The sequence below is a fragment of the Neovison vison genome, chromosome 7 (genome assembly GCF_020171115.1).
Source record: "Neovison vison isolate M4711 chromosome 7, ASM_NN_V1, whole genome shotgun sequence".
Lineage (NCBI taxonomy): Eukaryota > Metazoa > Chordata > Mammalia > Carnivora > Mustelidae > Neogale > Neogale vison.
Genome location: NC_058097.1, coordinates 11,393,748 through 11,412,041, shown reverse-complemented (window position 1 = coordinate 11,412,041; position 18,294 = coordinate 11,393,748). Strand labels below are relative to the sequence as shown.

Sequence of the window (18,294 nt, the reverse complement as noted above, 5' to 3'; positions counted from 1 at the left end):
GCCCTCACACATTCATGGCCACATTCATGGCTATTATCAATATCACTCACCGGAGGGGTACATTTGTTACCCAGGATGAACCTACATGCACACATCATAATCACCCAAAGTCCCTAGTGTACCTTAGAGTTCGCTCTTGGTGTTGCATATTCTAGGATTGTGGACAGATTGTTAGTGACATATCCCCATCAGCATAGGAGAGTATTTTTTTTAAGATTTTTTTTTATTTGACAGAGATCACAAGTAGATAGAGAGACAGGCAGAGAGAGGGTGGGAAGCAGACTCCCTGCTGAGCAGAGAGCCCGATGTTGGGCTTGATCCCAGGACCCAAGATCATGATGACCTGAGCTGAAGGCAGAGGCTGTAACCCACTGAGCCACCCAGGCGCCCCTCATGGAGGGCATTTTCATTGCCCCACAAACCCTCATTCCATCTAGTCATCCCTCCCCTCCTCGTCGCCTGGCAACCACTCATCTTTTTACTGTCTCCATGGTTTTGCCTTTTCCAGAATGTCATCTAGTTGGAATTGCACAGGATGTGACTTCTTCACATTGTTCTCTTTTTTTCCCCCCTCACTTAGTAATAGGCGTTTCAGTTTCCTCCGCGTCTTTTCATGGCTTGATAGCTCATCTCTTTTTAGCACGGAATAATATTCCATTGGGCAGGTAAAAATGAAAGGACTGATTTACCCTGCACAGTGGTGGGGGGGGGTGGTGAGTAGGAGAGGGATGGGAAGGGCATTCTTGACCCCATTCTGGAGGCTATAAGTTGTTATTCCGCCTTTAGAGTCATTTGGCAGTTTCACCTTGAAAGACACGAAAGCTCTCTGATCGAGCGGTTCTCCTGTACTAGACACACAAACTTGACCACCTCTTGAGGGCTTCTCTCATCTCATGAGCCTAAATTTTAATTTTTTCAAGGAAACCGATTCCAAGGGGACCCATTCCTCACTCTTTCTCTGGCTCCTTTTCTTCCCCGTCAAGGAGTTTGATGAGCTCTTATCCATCCTTCATGTATTCAAATCAATGCTTCCTCTCCAAAGAGGCCCTTCTTACTCCCCATACTAAAGTAGGTCATCCTCTCCCCACTTTTATTGTTTCTTCTTAGAGCACAATTGACATCTATGTTTGCATGTTTATCTGTGGGACTATTTGTTCTAGGTCTGCACTCCCCGCGAGAACAAGGTTTGTGACGCCTCAGTCTCCCAGTATGTCCCCAGGGTCTGAACTGGCCTGACTCACTGAACCGCCTGTCCTTGTCCTGAAACTTGATCTGGGTTCACCCCCAGGCTTGCTTAGAACCAGATATGTCAGGGAACTCACCCAGAGGCTTACCCTGAGTTCACTATACACAGAGAGTGAATTCTGGGAGCCAATCATCCCCTCTCTGGGACTTCGGGTGTGCAGCCAGAATGGATAAATCACATAGCAAAGATCATTAATCGTTGCCATCAACACAGCCTGTAACCAGAGCAGAGGTAAATGGAAGTTGTATGATGCCATGATCAGGCTGGGTTTTGAGCTATCCCAAAAGCCTTCCTGGACCCCACAAGGGATCAATGTCTTTCTGTTCTTGGCACCATGAACTTCTTGCTTATCCCTCTTCGCCTGAACATATTACATTGTCCAGGAACCTTCCTAGGCTGACTCCTCCAGTTGACATTACACTCCTTCCAGGCAGACTAGCAGGCTACTTTTATCCCCAGTGGCCAGCACAGGGAGGGACAGGAAGGGAAAAAGTGGCCAACAGCAGGAGCCCCAGTGCCCCAGGCCACTGCTTACCATACCCTTCAACATCCAGTCCTGGAGATGTGTGCAGCCATATACCAGCCAAATGCTGGGATGGCTTGCTCCCTCTCACCTACAGACCCCTGTCATTACTGGGGGAAATGATCTGGCTTTCCAAGCCTGTAGTGGGGTCCTTCACTGAAACCCAGTTCAGTTAGAACTGTAAGCCCTGAAGTCAGAGATCTGAGTTTGAGGTGTATCCCTTATATGAAGCTATGTGGCCTGAGCCTTTCTAAGTTGCAGAGTCCCCATTGATAAATTCAAGGCTTCCAATTAATTATTTATTTATTTAGCTCTTGTTTATTAGAGAGAGAGCTTGAGCAGGGCCAGGGGGAGGGACAGAGGGAGAGGGAAAAGCAGACTCCCTGCTGAGCGAGGAGCCCAGTGCAGGGCTCCATTCCAGGTCTGTGGGATCATGACCTGAGCCAAAGTCAGGCACTTAACTGACTGAGCCACTCAGGTGCCCCCATACATTCAGGGTTTTAAATATCCTCCCCATGTTAATATGTTAAATATCCTCCCTATGATTGAGGTTTTATGAGGCCTAAAGTTTTTACAGCTTGACAGATCCTTAACGGAGGTGTGCTGAAGCTTCAGCTTCAGCTTCAAGGTCAGTATCTCTCTGCTCCCTGCAAGAAAATAAGTGGAAAACACCAGATTCCCCATTGACCACCTGCTCTGCAGCAATTGCCCTCCACAATTGAGGTCCCACCAATCCAAGGCCACACTCTTGGACTGAAAAAAAGAAGCTAGCAACCTCCAGAATATCCCTCCTGGCAATTGATAGCAACAGCCCACTCCTTTCCAGAGGTAACTGACACATGTGCTAACAACCATCAGTCCCTGCACCAACTCCATGCCCTAAAGTTTATGCACACTCAGTTCTGCATCCTGTTCTTCCCAGAGGTTCCGGAAGCTTCCCCCACCTCTTCTTCCTTTCTCCCTCACCTTTCCCCCTCACTGTCTCTCTCGGTGCTTATCCGGTAGCTTCTCTAAGGTTTTGCACTCTGGGCCCAGACATGTCATCACCCCCTATATCCTGCGGCTGTGGCCCCAGCCATGGCTGCTTGCTCTTCCATTACACAAACAGATAGAAAAATCTGACCCTCCTTCAGGACGGAGACAGGTCTCTGCAAGCCTGACTGACCCTCTCCTTCTAAATGTAGCCTCAGAGCAAAACCCCCTCCTCCCTTCCTCCTCCTCATCATGTGACCTTGGACAAGTCCTTTCAGTTTTGCGTTTTGTTTGTCAAACTTTACAGACTGTGAAGTCTAGCATCACAAGTTTAATTATGATGTCTATTTCTGTGGGTAGGACCATTACTGTCAGGACAAATCAAACGTTCACCCCAGGTTAACTGGGAAGGCAATGGGGGCATGTGGGCTCCCAGGAGATGGGGCAGAGAGAGGCTACGGGGAGACCACGAGGTAAGAAGCATCTTGTCTGATTTCTTTCTGAAAGTACCAAGTGAATATAAACGCCAACAGCTCTGATTGAGTGTGGTGGTGGGACACGGGGGAACAAAGTCAGGAATGAGGGCCAGCTCACCACAGTGCCTCTCTCTACTCCCAGGAAGGGCTGGGAACCCCTTCTCCGTTGCTGGATGACGCCTCCAATAGGAAAAGAAACTTAGGAAGAAAGCGACGGAGGAGCAGCCAGGTCATCTGCGCTTATTCCCTGCACGCAGAGGAAGGGGCAGACACAGTTTTCCATGAAGTGTGCGCCCGATGGGAACCCAGCTGCTGAGGAAGACTCAAAAAATTCAGAAGCAAGAAGAAACACGAGCTCTGGGGACCCAGTCCATTCATACTACCGAGGACTCAAGCTCCTGGCCCCTCCAACAAGCGGCGTGCGCCCCGCGTGCCCAGCTCCCTCCCCAGCGCTGCAACTGGGGGCGTCTGCTAAGGTTAGGGGTGTGTGTCCGTGGAGGACGCCCAGCTGAAGCTGCTAGGGCCGCGCGGCAGCACCAGGTCCAGGCCGAGGTCGCGCTGCTCGCTCTCGGAGGAGACAGGCCGGTAGCCCAGCAGCTGCAGCGCGCCGGCGCACAGCTCCTGCACGCGGCGGATCTTGGCGAAGGGCAGCGCGTGGCGCCAGGCCTGGGACACATTGACCGCGTCCCTGGACGAGGTCTTGAAGGCCTCGCGGCGCGCGCCGGGCCCGGACCCATGCGTGATGTTGTGGATCCAGGCCTGCAGCTGCGGCGTGAGGCTCAGGCCCGCGAACGCGTAGAGCGCGCGGATCTCGGGCAGCGGCGCCCGCGCCAGGTCCTCGAAACGCACCAGGCGGTAGCGGCCTCGCAGGAAGGGCGGCGGCTTCTGAGTGGCGGCCTCGGCGATGCGCACGTGGCTGCGGCACACCTCGCGCACCACGCGCAGGCCGGGGTCGGCCTCCACCCATGTGCCATTGGTGCCCAGGACGATGCCGTTGTCACGCGCCAGCGCCTTGGCGGTCTGCTCGCGCGAGCGCAGCACGGCCCGCGGGTCGCGCACCAGGTGCACGATGCGCAGGTTGAGCGCCGGGTCGTTGAGCAGCTGGTAGAGCACCTGCAGGTTGAAGAAGCGCACCTCCTTGAGCACCACGTGGCTGTAGGCGCGGCAGGCCTCCTGGGCCCGGCTAAAGGGCTGCCGCGCGCACAGCGGCTTGCACACCGCCTCGCTGCTGATGGCGCCGCGCGGGAAGGCGTTGCAGGCGGGGGGCGAGCACAGCGCGCGGCTCACGGCGTACTGGAAGAGGTCCGACAGGTTGCGGCGCCACGGCAGGTAGGCGTCGAACACGTCCATGTCGCACAGGAAGACGGAGCGCACCACGTCGCGCACAGCCATGTGCAGCGCCGGCGCGCTCCCCTGGGACAGGGTGGTCCACACGTGCCACCCGGGCTCCATCAGGTAGAAGACGTCGGGGTGCTGGCTGAAGAGCTGGCCCACGAAGGACGAGCCCGAGCGCCACGAGGACAGCACCAGCACGTGCACCCGCTCTTTGCCGCCGGCTGGGGACGGCGGCCTGGGCCAGGAGACCAGGAAAAGCAGGATGCAGGTCTGCGCCAACAGGAGCACGGTCACCGCCGTGCTGGAGACGCGCGGCAGCCACATGCCTCTGGCTGGGGGCCTGCGGGAAGAGAGGGCAGCCGTTAGGGACTCGCCCTGCCACACCCCAACGCCTTGCAGGGAGCAGTCCCCTCCCTCCCCAACCCCCACTCTGACCGCCGGCCAGATGGGGGCCTCCTCCCCAACCCCGACTACGGCCAGGCCATCTCGCTAGGGCACTCTCCGGGGAATAGGACTTTAAGACGTCTACCAAAACCTAGTCTATGCAGAGCAAAAGGCCCGTTGCAGCATGTCTTTGGAAATGTATATTGTCCTTACTTTCTCCGTCCCTCTTCCCCTCCCCTTTCTCTCTCTCCCTCTCTTTTTCTGGCGAGGGAAATATTATTTTAAAACAGAATTCCCACCTTTTGCTTCAGAATTCTTTTTAGAGAGACAATTTTAGGTTTAGCTCCACAGCTTGATGGATGATTGGACTCCCTCACCAGGCTCAGCCACTTTCTAGCCTGTGATCCCGGACCACACACTTCATCTGTCTGTAACTCAGTTTACCTATCTGTAAAAAGGGGGTTAGTATTGGTATTGGAATAATGGAATGAGCCCGGGCGGGGGGCATGTCCTAACTCCCATAACTGATAATGTGCCCTTTCTGCCCAGTGTGCTCTGGGGTTGTCTGGCTTCTTTTAAACAAGCAGATGCAGCTTCTATTATTAAAAGTAAGTAAACGGGGGGCGCCTGGGTGGCTCAGTGGTTAAGCCGCTGCCTTCGGCTCAGGTCATGATCTCAGGGTCCTGGGATTGAGTCCCGCATCGGGCTCTCTGCTCAGCAGGGAGCCTGCTTCCCTCTCTCTCTCTCTCTGCCTGCCTCTCTATCTACTTGTGATTTCTCTCTGTCTAATAAATAAATAAAATCTTTAAAAAAAAATAAAAGTAAGTAAACGACATAGGGCACCCCAAATGTTGCTATCTGCAGGGAGTCAAGTGCTACAGGACACATGAACTACAGAGGGAGGGAACCCTTCTGGAGCTGTGGGAATGTGCAGAAGAAAGCGGTAAAGGGCGAGGGGACGGCAGGCTCCTGGCCACCATCTGCCCTTTTCTGTGCTGAGGTTACTCACGTAGCTCAGGGCTGCTGGGAGAGCCGCCCGCCTCAATCACAATCCATGGACGATGCCTGCAGATTTTTCAGGGCCTGAGAAAGCAGGAGAGACTCTGGGTCAGAGTCTCACAGGAGGAGACGTCCCTGCACAGTGGGAGGGCTTTGCATTCCCAGATGGACAGAAAGTTCCCTGCAGGTGGGAACAGAGCGGCCCAGCCCCTGAGCACATTTTTTCAAGTGACTGTGAACTGACCCCGTTTCCTGCTGGGTGGAGGCGAGAGGGCTGCAGGGAGCCCTCTGCTGCCACTGAGGAGCTGGGCACAAGTGACTTCACTTCTCCAAGGCTCCGTTTCCTCCTCTGCAAAACGAGGATCGTAACATCTAGCCTCTTGGGCTTTGCCATGAAGCTGCTAGAACATGCACATGATAGAAGGCTTGCTAGTGCCATACATGGGCCCAGGGCTACTGTGGCTGGTGCTGTGTTGGGAGAGGCAGCACCAGGGGAAGTCTCCACCTAGATGAGACACTCTGAGGTCACCCACATCGGAAATCCCAGCATCTCCTGTGCCCACCTCTGGGGTCGTTTACTGGATCTTAAGAATATCACACTTTTCCCACAGAGTGAAAGGGACGCAGAGCCAAGCTTGTGCACCCCGAGGTCCCAGACTTCTTCCCTCCTTGGACCTGTTGCTCTTACCACAATCCCAAGGAAGAGCTGCTTTGGGAGGGAGGGGCCTGAAATATCCTACTTGCTTTCACAGCATTTGCTCCCCTCGAAGCCCCTTCCCCCGCCCATATCACCTCCAGGAGAAGGCAGGTCTAAATTGTGAGCAGATCCCACTTTTCCAGAGGCTGCCGGAAGTGGACAAGGGTCACCCAGCAGCTCTGCCTCCTGAACCACAAGGGCTAGATGTGAGGATTTCACTCAATGGCTCCATTTGGTGGACATTATGGTTTCCATTTTTTACATGAAGGATGCCAGGCTCAGACCGACAACAGGGAAAGAGGGACCCTGGACCCAGGACTTCCATCTCTAAGTTCCTGGCACTTTCTGATTACAGTCAGCTGGCCTCTCCCATTTCTGGGAAATCCTGCAGAGCACTGGGGACCCCGGTGTTGGGCCCAAACACAGCTGCCCTGGCCAGCCCATCCCTTTCCTGGCTAAGGAGGATCTTGACGGTAAGCTACCAGTGTGTGCGTTACCTGCCCTCCAGGGAAACCAGAGGTTTTCTTAGGTGACACACACAACACGGAACTGATATCTGATCCTATTATTGGAGCTGGAGAACTAAGAAGACGATTGACACATGCAACCCCATGCAGAGTGCCCGAAGAGGTCCAGGTCCTACGGGAGAGTTTTCTGATAAGGAGCCTTAGGTACAGGATACCCAGTGGCAGGTCAGGAAGACACAGGATAAGTGTTTTATCTTCGTGATTGAACTGTATCCTCCCAACATTCATGGGAGGTAGAAATTACCTCCATCTGATTTATTTATTTATAAAGATTTTATTTATTTATTTGAGAGAGAGAGAGAGAGAGAGAGGAAAGGGGCAGAAGGAGAGGGAAAGGGCTGGATGCCAAGACCCTGAGATCATGACCCGAGCTGAAGGCTGCCGCTCAGCTGGCTGAGCCACTCAGGCGCCCCACCTGTTTTAACTGAGGCAGTGAAGCTCCGAGATACGAATACTCACTGAGGACAGGGCAGAGAAATAGGAATACTTCTTGTTCTGTTTTGTTTTAGAGAGAGAGAGAGAACAGGAGCAGGCCGGGGGTGGGGGGAGCAGAGGGAGAGAATCTTAAGCAGGCTCCACAGGCTGCACACATTCTGACTCGGAGCTTGATCTCAACAATACGAGATCATGACCTGAGCTGAAATAAAAAGTCAAGGGCTCATCTGACGGAGCCACCCAGGAGCCCGCCCCTTAAATCCAAATGTCAGACACCCAGAGTAGAGCTCTGGGGTAGATCTCACTCCTAAGCCTTTCCCCAGTGAAGTCCCCCATCCTGGAAGGGCCTAGGCTCTTCCCCTATAAATTTTTTCATTTTAAAATCCCTTCGGGGGAGGGGGCGCCTGGGTGGCTCAGTGGGTTAAGCCTCTGCCTTCAGCTCAGGTCATGATCCCAGGGTTCTGGGATCGGATCGAGCCCCGCATCGGGCTCTCTGCTCAGCCGGAAGCCTGCTTCCTCCTCTCTCTCTCTCTCTCTGCCTGCCTCTCTACCTACTTGTGATCTCTGTCAAATAAATAAATAAAATCTTTAAAAAAATAAAAATAAATAAAATTCCTTCGGGGATATATATATATATATATATATATATAATTTATGTTTCATTTTTTCAACAGATGCAAACTTCTAGAGGTACATCATGATGACCTCATGTCTTCTTTGTGAAAATTGGAAAGATTTTGGCAGACACAGCCCCACACCAGAGTGCAAGGGCCACTGAATCAAAGCGAAGTGACATTCCCTGCCCCTAGGCCTCCCCTAGGTCCTCCTTAGAGCAACTCTGCCTCTAACTTCCACCAAGTCTTGGAGGATAGTGATAAAAATAATCCCATCTTTTTGGGGAGGAGGGTGGGAATAAAGTACAAGAGACCAAAGAGGGAACAGAAAGTTCCCTACTACCCTACTACCCAGGACCACTTTATGCAGTGGGCTTTGTCCCGTCACTGAAAGTTTCCTTGTCTTAAAGTCAATATTTAAAACTGACATCATTTGTAAAGCAGCACACAGCAGAAGCACACAGTGTGCTAGCAGCCCCCTTTCCTCTCTTGTAGAACCCTTTGTTTTCCCTGGAGTTAAACTGCCCCAGAGATTAAAATTGTAGGGTTGAAAGATAAAATTGAAGAAGTAGAGAGGGTAGAACAAAAAGATCAATGATGGATAAAAGATGGAGAAGAGATAAAAGACAAGACGAGAAAGAAAGCAAGAGGATCAATCTAAGAGGTCCAAGTCCAAAGCCCTTATCCCAGCAGAGGTGACAATCTAGCTAAGAACCTCAAAGACACACCCATGAAGGGGCCAAGGGAGCAGATGGTAGTCAAGCAAGTGAGTGACCCAACTATCCAGGGCCAGGGGAGGGTGGGGCTAGTCCTGCCATGCATATCTTTCTCCTGGATTCTGGAAAAATCCCCCAGCTGGTCTCCATGCATTTCATATTGCACAGAGCCCCCAGAGCTGCCTACACCATATCTGATCCTATCATTCTCCTTCTCAGCAACCTTTGGCTTTATCTCACGTCCCAGAATTCCCCTCCAGCGCCCTGTGTGTCAGGTCACTTGGAATCCTTGTTCCATGTTCCCCTCTGCTCTAAGTGCCCAGCCCTGGTTCCCCCCAAGAGTCATCCTAGCTTCCTTCTAAGTCACTCTCACCTGTGTGTTTCTCAAGGCATGTACCTCCTCCCCCGGTGACATTTTGCTTCCCCTTCTTGCCTGTGAGCACCTTGAGGGTCAAGACTATGGTTATTCTGCAAGTGAGCGAGTCTGTTCCCAGGCACCCCGTGTGGGGTCAATCTTTCAACAGGTTGTTGCAATGGACAGGGTTTGTTTGGGTCCACTCATACTTGTTCCCTCTATTCTGCTAAGGGCCTTGAGATTTTTCTTTGAGGAACTGACCTCACTCACACAAAGTGCATGTGGTTTGCATGGGGCTGACTGCCCACATCGTGGTTCCTAGGGAGTCAGGTATCTCCAGCCTGATTCATCTTTCTATTCTATACACTATCCCCTGGCCTAGTGGTGGACTTAGCAATGGACATCTGCCCCAAGTCCAATCCCAAGATATTTGTAGATCTGCAGGGAAGAGGGAAACTGCCTCGGTATAAGCCAACAGAGAAGACAACTGAGCAGAGAAGGAGCAGTCTGAGAGCCTGTGAGCAGCTGGCAGCACGCGGATTCAGCTGGCCAGACTCCCTCATAGACTTCCCAGTGGGGGAAAATGCTCCATTATTTTGTCAAACCAGCCTGAGTTCCGTTTCTGCCATTTACAACTGAGTGTTTTGATTAGAGAATCAGACACTGGGGGCAGAACTGCCAGGAGCATGGAGGGAGCTTTGGGGGGTTGGTCACGCTGTGTTTCTTGAAGAGGTGTGAAAGTTGTGTGATCAAGCTGTGTTTTCATGACTTGTGCTCTTTTCTGTATGTGTGTTGTCTTTCAATAAAGAATCAAGAACCCTGGGGCATATGGGTGGCTCACTCTGTTAAGTGTCTGCCTTTAGGGGCGCCTGGGTGGGCCAGTGGGTTAAGCCTCGGCCTTCAGCTCAGGTCATGATCTCAGGGTCCTGGGATCGAGTCCAGCATCGGGCTCTCTGCTCCGCAGGGAGCCTGCTTCCTCCTCTCTCTCTCTCTCTGCCTGCCTCTCTGGCTACTTGTGATCTCTCTCTGTCAAATAAATAAATAAAATCTTAAAAAAAAAAAAAAAAAGCGCCTGCCTTCAGCTCAGGTCATGATCTCAAGGTCCTGGGATCAAGTCCCGTATCTGGCTCCTTGCTCAGCAGGGAGCCTGCTTCTCCCTCCTGTTTGTGCTCTCTTTCTCTCTCTGACAAATAAAGTAATTCATTAATTAAACAATAAAAGAGTTGGGGTCCCTGGGTGGCTCCATCGTTAAGTGCCTTCAGCTCAGGTCATAATCGCGGGGTCTGGTCCCAGAATCAAGCCCCATATGGGGCTCCCTGCTCTGCGGGAAGCCTGCTTCTCTCTCTCCCACTCCCCTTGCTTCTGTTCCCTCTCCTGCTGTGTCTCTATCAAATAAACAAATCTTCAAAAAATATTTTTTTTTAATTAAAAAAAAAAATAAAAGAGTCAAGAACCCTAAGACAGACAGTTAAGTGTCATGTCCGGGAATGCCACAAAGACTGAGCGAGTGGATGGTATTAATAAATATTTGCCTACTTAATGTCAGACACTCTGTGATCCAGATCCCCATGTAACCCGCATTCCTTCCCGCTAAGTAGTTTACCTTTTTTTTTTTTAAAGTAGGTTCCGGGTGGAGCCCAACACGGGGCCTGAACCCACAACCCTAAGATCAAGATCTGAGCTGTGATCTGGAGTCTGATGTGGGGCTGCCGCCCGCAGTAGCCGCCACCACCACCACTGGCTGAGCCCCTCCAGGGCTCCCTTGCTGAGCATTTTAAAGTCCACCCAGGTGCCCTAAAGTGACGGTATCTTCTAAATATCCCTGACTGTTGGCCTGAGAGACACAGGAAGGAGCAATTGTTCTATCTGATTGACAGATTGGGAAATATGAGGTACAGGGAGGGACAGTTTGCAGTAGGAGGGGGTGAGCCTGAGCCCCCTACCTCTCTGGGAAATCCCCGCCTGTACCCCAGCTCTGCATGCCCCTCACTCAGCAGCCTCTCCCAGCCCTGGCAAGGTACCTAAGGAACTGAAATGTAATACTAGGTACAAATTCATGGCTCAGATTTCTCTCTGTTTGACATCGGCTGGAGGCCATCCCTGTTCAGGAATCCCAAAGATTAGAGAAAACAGATTCCAGATCAGGGATCAGTGGACTCTTGGCATCAAGGGCCACCCCTGGGGGCAAACCAGCTCTGATAGAACCCAGGGCATGTTAGGGAGAAGGCTGAAAAGGAGGGAAAGAGAAAAGAAAAAACGAGAGGGGCGCAGGGAGAGAGAGGAGGAGTAAGATGAACATTTATGGTGGGATGGAAATGGAACACCAGTAAATACCATCTGTTGAGGGTTTCCTATATGAAGACTTTTCTGTCCATTTTCTGATTTAATCCTTACAACAACCCTATTATGTGGACCTGATACTCCTCCCTACTTTACAAATAAGGAAACTAGGGTGTAGAAAGATTAGGAAACTGGCCTAAAGGACCCACACACCATCTGAGTCAGAATTTAAGTCCTAGCCTTACAACTTTAGAACTCTTAACCACATGGTATCCAGTGGAAAAACCACAAGTACTAAAGCAAACAGTGGTGTTAAAAATGCACAGATATAAAAAAATACACAAGTATCAAAGCACATCATCAAGAAGGTGAAAATACTTACAAATCATATATATAGCAAGGGACCCAGAGCATATAAAGAGCTCTTACAATTCAATAATAGAAGACAAATAACCCAACTCAAGAATGGGCAAAAGCTTTGAGTAGACCATTTTCCCAAAGATATACAAATTGCTTACAAGTGCAAGAAATGATGCTTGACAATCCTAGTCATTAGGGAATGCCAGTCAAATTATGAGACTATGTCCCATTAACTAGGGAGTTATAAGAAAAAAGGTAGATAAAAACCAGTATTAGTGAGAAGGTGGGGAAATCAGAACCCTTGTACAGTGCAGAAAATAGGTAGTACCTCAAAAGGTTAAACATAGGGATGCAACAATGCCAGTCTAAAGTACATATCCAAGGGGGTCTGGGTGGCTCAGTCCTTTAAGCTTAAGCATCTCCCTTCCACCCAAGTCATGATCTCAAGGTCCTGGGATCCAGCACTGCATAGGGTCCCTGCACAGAGGGGTCTGCTTCTTCTTCTCCCTCTGCCCCTCCCCCCACACACCCACACACCTGCACTCACTCTCTCAAATAAAACTTTAAAAAAATAGAATAAAATAAATACATATCAAAGAAGACTGAAAACACATGCCCACACAAAATCTTTTTCATTAACTTTCATGGCAACATTATACCTAATGGCCACAGAATGGAAATATACTAAATGTCTATCAGTCGATGAATGGGTAAATAGCGTGTGGTCCATCCATATACAGTTGACACTTGAGCAATGAGGAAGCTGGGGCATCGACCTCCACATAGTCGAAAATCCACATATAACTTCTGACTCCTGGAAAATTTAGCTACTAATAACCTACCACTGACCTTAACATTAACAGTCAATTAGCACATATTTTGTGTATTATATGTAGTAAAGTAAGCTAGAGAAAAGAAAATGCTATTAAGAAAATCATAGGAGGGCCCCTGGGTGGCTCAGTGGGTTAAAGCCTTGGGGCTCCCTGCTCAGCGGGGAGCCTGCTTCCTCCTCTCTCTCTGCCTGCCTCTCTGCCTACTTAAGATCTCTGTCTGTCAAATAAATGAAATCTTTTAAAAAGAAAAGAAAATCACAGGAGAAAATACATTTACAGTGATGTACTGTATTTATCAAAAACATTTGCATACAGGTGGATCCACACAGTTTAAACCCATGTTGTTCAAGGATCAACTGTAATTCAGTATTATCTGGCAATAAAAAGGAATGAAGTATTGATATGTGCTATAACATAGAGGAACCTTGGGGTGATTTACACACCACATGAATATACTGTAAATCACTGAACTATACACTTTAAAAGGGGAAACCTTAAGGTATGTTGATTGTATCTCAATAAAGCTGTTATTAAGAAAATACGCAGGGACACCTGGGTGGCTCAGTGGGTTAAGGGTCAGCCTTTGGCTCAAGTCATGATCCCAGGGTTCCCCCCCCCGCCTGCCTCTCTGCCTACCTGTGATCTCTCTGTGTCAAATCAATAAATAAAATCTTTTTTTTTAAGATTTTTTATTCATTTATTTGACAGACAGAGATCACAAGTAGGCAGAGAGGCAGGCAGAGAGAGAGAGAGGAAAGCAGGCTCTCCGCTCAGCAGAGAGCCCGATGCGGGACTCGATCTCAGGACCCTGGGATCATGACCTGAGCAGCAGCTTAACCCACTGAGCCACCCAGGTGCCCAATAAATAAAATCTTTTAAAAAAATAAAAAATATTAGCACAGGTAGGACCGGCCTGCTCCAGCTTTCACTTCGGGAAGAGAAATGCCTGCAAACCCATCTCCCAGCTGACCTGAGTACCAGTTGGCCAGAGGAGGGCAGGGGCATCGGCTGGAGAATTACCTCCTGAGGATGGAAAGATGTCAAGATCCCCAAGCCCACCCTGAGCCCTCAGGGCTGTGGCGGAAGACAGTCCTGGCCCCAAGCCCTGGCCACATCTGCTATCTCTCTGCCAGTCTGAAACAGCAGCTTCGTGGCATCAGCCGGGGGCAGGGAAGCTGGAGTCACACAGCCCAGATGCTGCTGATTGGCAGCAGACTGGCCTGCAGGAATCTATCGGGAAATGATATCAAATTGTTCAGGGAAAGGAGCTTCAAGTCTCCCTAGCTCAGAGCTACCCCGCGGGGCATTTCAAAGCAAATGAACAGATAACACGCAACACCTCTCCCTGGCCCCGAACTTAGGGGATCCTCTAAATGCACTTTGCACAGGACCCAATCATAGAACCTTACAGCCAGGGAGACCTGAAGTCTGGGGGTTTCCACCTCTTCTCTGAAGTAACACATGCAGGGGATGGGGGAAGGGAGTGCACATTTAGCACACACCCCATGTTTCCCTAGGTGTTGACTGAGTTCTCTTATTACGGGGATATATGGAATGTTCTCTGGTTTAGTTTTTCAACGTTTTATTTTGACTAATTTATTATTTTTGAAAAGTAAGTGATTCTTAGAATTCAATTACATAAAAAAAGGTGGGGAGGAAGGGGCTGTTTTAGAAGAAAATGACTCAAAACAGTAACAGCTGGATCCCATGTGTGGACGTTGTTTGGATTCTGATTTAAACAAACCAAGTGCAAGAAGGTATCTTCGAGGCAATAGGAAATTTCAACACGGACTGAGTATTAGATGATTTTGAGAAATCACTGTCAATGCTACTGTCACACTACACAATACTCTCATTTTTTATGCATTTCTGTACTTACCTCCCCTTACTAGACTAGAAGCAGGATTTTGTCTTATGACAAGGAGAAGGGATAGCACAGCGGCTAATGAACCCCATTCAAGCATTTACTGTGTGATCTTGGTCAAGTCACTTAACCTCTCGGTGCCTACTGCTGTTTAATCTATAAAATGGGGGAAATTCACCTTGCTGGCTCCGGCCATAGAGCATGCAACTCTTGACTTCTGGGTCATGAGTTCAAGCTTTAGGGGGCCTAGAACTTACTTAAAAAAAAAAAAAGAAAGAAATGGGGGAAATAATATCACCCAAGTCAGGGCTTGATTTTAACTCAATGAGTTACTATTGCTAAAGCACTTAGAATAATGTCTGTCATACAGCACATTTGTATTTGCTCAGAAATTCTCCAAATCCTGGGTTACAGCTATTTTCTATGGATCCAAGCAATTGCCTCTTCATAAGGAACACTCAAGAACAACAGCCAGGCCTGGTTCAGGGGACCCCGCACCCTAGGAACAGAATGTGGCAATCCCACCAGGGGCAGAACATGGACCCGCAAAGCAGGCGCGAAACATGCCAAGAAGAGTGGGGTAAGTGGAACCATATAAGCCTTAACACAGCCAACGCTGGAGGAGCCACACACACCATTCCCATTAGCTCGGGTACTTGGCACACTCACGCACTCTCGGCCCCGGGGCAGCCAAGTCCTTGCTGCCCTTGAGGCCTCAGTTTTCCCACCCTCCTGCCTCCGGCTCAAGATGGGGAGAGAAAAGAGGGTGAACTTATCCCAGGGCACCTATGCTGAGACCAAGAGACCTTTCTCGTTGCTCAAGAGCCAGCCGCGAAACAAGCCAGACTCCCATTCAGGTGCTTATGGTTCTAAACTGGCTCACCAAGTTGCTTTTCCTCAAGAGTGCCGTGGGGGAAAGCTTTCTAGATTAATACCACGCCCTTGGAAACTCACGTTTCCAGAGTCTAGGGATCCCCAGCAGGGATCTCAGGTGAGCTGAAGCCGCAGGAAGACACTTTCCCACCAGCGCCAGGGGCTACCGCGTCCTTCCCCTGTTCGGAGAGAAACTCCACTCTCAGCTCTTCTCCCCAGACCCGACTCCCCGGCTACGAGCTCCGTGCCCCTGACTGCGGGCATCCCGTGCGGAGGGGGACCAACCAACGTACCCCAAAGCTGGCGCCCCTGCCCGGGCTGGCGCGGCGGGGGAGGCGGGCGCCCCACTCCCGAGGCTCCGCAGAGGCTCCCTGACGTCTCCTCTTCCAAGTTCCAGTTCGCCACCGGCCGTGTCTTCCCTGGGCGAGTCCGTAGGCTCTCAAGGCTAGGAAGGGGCCCCCCAGTGACACCGGGGGGAAGGCTCCGAGAGGCACCGGCGCGGATCCGCAGACACCGAGAGAGTGGAGGCACCTGGAGACCTAAGGCGGAGGGAACCTGGACACAGGGCGGGAGTGTCCTGGAGAAGGAGAGGCGTCTTAAGAACGGGATGGAAGTGTGGGGGGCGCAGTCGTGCGGCCACGGCCAGACGCAGACTCGGGCACCACTGCTCCGGAGGCCCCCCCCACCCCGGGACGGGCGCCGCCCCCCGCGCCGGAGCCCTGCGCTGCCCGTGCGCCCGCTCCGCGCCGCCGGCCGCAGAAGAGCGCACACAATGAGGCGCTTTCAGACGTGGCTGCGGTCCCGGAGCCGGCGGGCGGGAGCCGGGGCGGGAGGGACGGAAGGAAGGAAGGAGCCGGTTGGCCCCCGGCTCTTGCTACCCTCCCCACCTCGGGGGAGGGGCGGCGGCCCAGGGGCGGGCGCGGGAGGACCCGGGGAGGGCGGGCACAGGTGGGCCCGGGGGCCGCGGGAGGACGTCGAAGGGCGCTCGCCCTCACCTCTCATGCGACTATATGAACGAAAAAGTTGCCTCCTGCTCGGTTCCCAGAGAAGGAAGCCTCCCGGGGGGCACAAAGGCCCTTGCGAGGGAAATCGAATTTTTTTTTTTTTAAAGATTGTATTTATTTATTTGACAGAGAGAGATCACAAGTAGGCAGAGAAGCAGGCAAAGGGTGGGGGGTGGTAGCAGGCTCCCTGCTGAGCAGAGAGCCCGATGCGGGGATCGATCCCAAGACCCTGAGATCATAACCTGAGCAGAGGTTTAACCCACTGAGCCACCCAGGCGCCCCAAGGGAAATTGAATCTTATTTAATCTTGCCCCTCCTCGCGCTCAGTGGCATCCTCGCAGGGAGGTGACTTAGAATCCAAGCCGCTTCCCAAGCCCCCAGCCTCAGACCTAAGTCAAATGCATCTCCATGCCGAGCGGACACACGCGTGGCCTCCCCAAGCAGTAGCCGAGCTGAGAGGAGCCCAGGCGCCAGGAGCCGAGAAACACTGAGGGGCTGGGCCCAGAGCTGGCTGTCCCCCTCCCTGTTCTAGTCTAAATCCAGAGGCCCAGGATTGATAGCAGGTCCGGATAAATACAGGACATGTTTCCATAAGTACAGCAGTCCACCCCCTCCCTTCCCCGCCCAGATAACAACAGAGTGCAGGCATCTGAAAAAGAGAATTCTGACCTCTTGTAATCTGTGGTGAGATCTAAGAGAAGTCCCTGCTGCTGGGAGTATAAATCAGTGCATTCTTTCCAGGATGCGGTTTGGCAAGATGAATTTAAATCCTTAAGAACAGCCATAAGCTTTTTGAATTAGCAATTCCTTTCTAGGATCTCTCTCTCTCTCTCTCTCTTTTTTTAAGTAGGCTCCACGCCCAGCATGGGGCCCAACAGGGGTCTTGAACTTAGCACCCTGAGATCAAGACCTGTGCTGAGATCAAGAATCAGATGCTTAACTGACTGAGCCACCCAGGTGCGCCCTAGGATCCATCTTAAGGAAATAACTGGCAATAAGGATTTATACTCAGAGTTCATGTAAGTGTTGTTTATGATAAAGAAAAATTAGAAACAGTACCAAAGATTGAAAAGACATGTACCAGAATGCCAATAGGACATCTAAGGACAACTTATTTCCTTTAGGTTACTATAATTATATATTTTCCCAACAGGGATTTAGAATTGGTCTAATTGGCATTTAGAATCTGGTCAGAAAGAAATAAGACATCTTTTTTTTTCTTTTAAAAGATTTTATTTGGGTGCCTGGGTGGCTCAGTGGGTTAAGCCGCTGCCTTCGGCTCAGGTCATGATCTCAGGGTCCTGGGATCGAGTCCCGCATCGGACTCTCTGCTCAGCAGCGAGCCTGCTTCCTCCTCTCTCTCTCTGCCTGCCTCTCTGCCTACTTGTGATCTGTCTCTGTCAAATAAATAAATAAAAAATCTTTAAAAAAAAAAAAGATTTTATTTGACAGACACAGCAGAAGAGGAAACACAAACAAGGGGAGTGGGAGAGGGAGAAGCAGGCTTCCTGCTGAGCAGGGAGCCCCATGCAGGACTTGATCCCAGGACCCTGAGATTGTGACTTGAGCAGAAGGCAGATGCTTAACTATTGAGCTACCCTGGCACCCCAGAAACAAAACATCTTAAAGAGCATGAACATGATGGGGTACCTGGGTGGCTCAGTCAGTTGAGCATCTGCTTTAGGCTCAGGTCATGATCCTGGGGTCCTGGGATAGAGCCTTTGGGGAGGGGGGGGAGTCCCTGCTCAGTGGGAAGTCTACTTCTCCCTCTTCCTCTGAACCTCTCCTGCCCCTGTGCTCT

General features: G+C 51.0%; 1 protein-coding gene across 2 annotated transcripts; it reads right to left on the bottom strand.

Annotated features, from left to right (window-relative positions):
- Positions 1–3,052: 3,052 nt before the first annotated feature.
- Positions 3,053–16,227, bottom strand: LOC122911229 (carbohydrate sulfotransferase 6). 2 transcript variants are annotated; one of them, XM_044255706.1, is made up of 4 exons: positions 15,783–16,227; positions 5,946–6,019; positions 5,236–5,384; positions 3,053–4,892 (listed from the first exon to the last, which is right to left on the bottom strand). In XM_044255706.1, exon 4 carries the CDS (start codon positions 4,874–4,876, stop codon positions 3,695–3,697), a length of 1,182 nt encoding a protein of 393 aa, XP_044111641.1. In that variant the 5' UTR covers positions 4,877–4,892; positions 5,236–5,384; positions 5,946–6,019; positions 15,783–16,227; the 3' UTR covers positions 3,053–3,694. The 2 variants fall into 2 exon arrangements, with proteins under 2 accessions (XP_044111641.1, XP_044111640.1); XM_044255705.1 differs by lacking the exon at positions 5,236–5,384.
- Between the last annotated feature and the right edge of the window lie 2,067 nt (positions 16,228–18,294).

Excerpts from the sequence above, each read along its gene's own strand:
- LOC122911229 (XM_044255706.1), bottom strand. The coding sequence starts at position 4,876 with ATGTGGCTGCCGCGCGTCTCCAGCACGGCGGTGACCGTGCTCCTGTTG.